At 24.0% G+C, this 546-nt stretch overlaps 1 protein-coding gene across 1 annotated transcript in view; it reads left to right on the top strand.

The window, feature by feature from the left end:
• The first annotated feature begins 122 nt into the window (after positions 1-122).
• Positions 123-546, top strand: part of LOC108576698 (40S ribosomal protein S13) — a 1,314-nt gene continuing 890 nt past the window's right edge. Inside the window, exon 1 of the mRNA XM_017939754.1 lies at positions 123-155. Coding sequence (XP_017795243.1) covers positions 133-155 — 23 coding nt within the window. The 5' untranslated portion in view covers positions 123-132. The remainder of the gene's footprint in view (positions 156-546) is intronic.

The raw sequence follows: 546 nt of genomic DNA, 5'->3' as shown, positions 1-546 counted from the left end.
TCTATTAATTTTATATAATAATTTTTGTGTCTTAATTTTCCCGGTTAAAGTTTAAATTGAAGCATAGTTCTATTACTTGCTAACTGAACTATAGAAGCGCTACTGTCTCTTGTTGAAGGAAACTACGCAAAGATGGGTCGTATGCATGCACCAGGGTAAAGTAAATTATATTTTAATGTAATTTACTGTTATAAGCTTCTCCAGAACTGTTTTCTTGTATGTTTTTAATTTTTCTTCTGCTATTATAATATAAATTTGTAAATTTATTGTGTAAAAGGTTGTCAAAAAATATGATCTCTTAACGGCCATGTGTTTCTGGTTTAAAGAAATAATAATGATATTTTTCAAAGTAATTCATATGTTTTAACGTATATTAATTATATATTTTTTATTTTTAACTTCGAAATTAGAAAAGTTTTTGACAAATTTAATGTAACCTTTTTTTTGTTGTACACAACCTTAACACCTTTTGCTTAATGTTCTTTATATTTTTAAGTAACGTAATTAATGTTATTTATGTTAATTATTTTTCATCATTTTTATGTT

The sequence above is a fragment of the Habropoda laboriosa genome, unplaced genomic scaffold, assembly GCF_001263275.1.
Source record: "Habropoda laboriosa isolate 0110345459 unplaced genomic scaffold, ASM126327v1 scaffold54, whole genome shotgun sequence".
Lineage (NCBI taxonomy): Eukaryota > Metazoa > Arthropoda > Insecta > Hymenoptera > Apidae > Habropoda > Habropoda laboriosa.
This window is presented reverse-complemented; position numbering and strand designations above follow the sequence as displayed.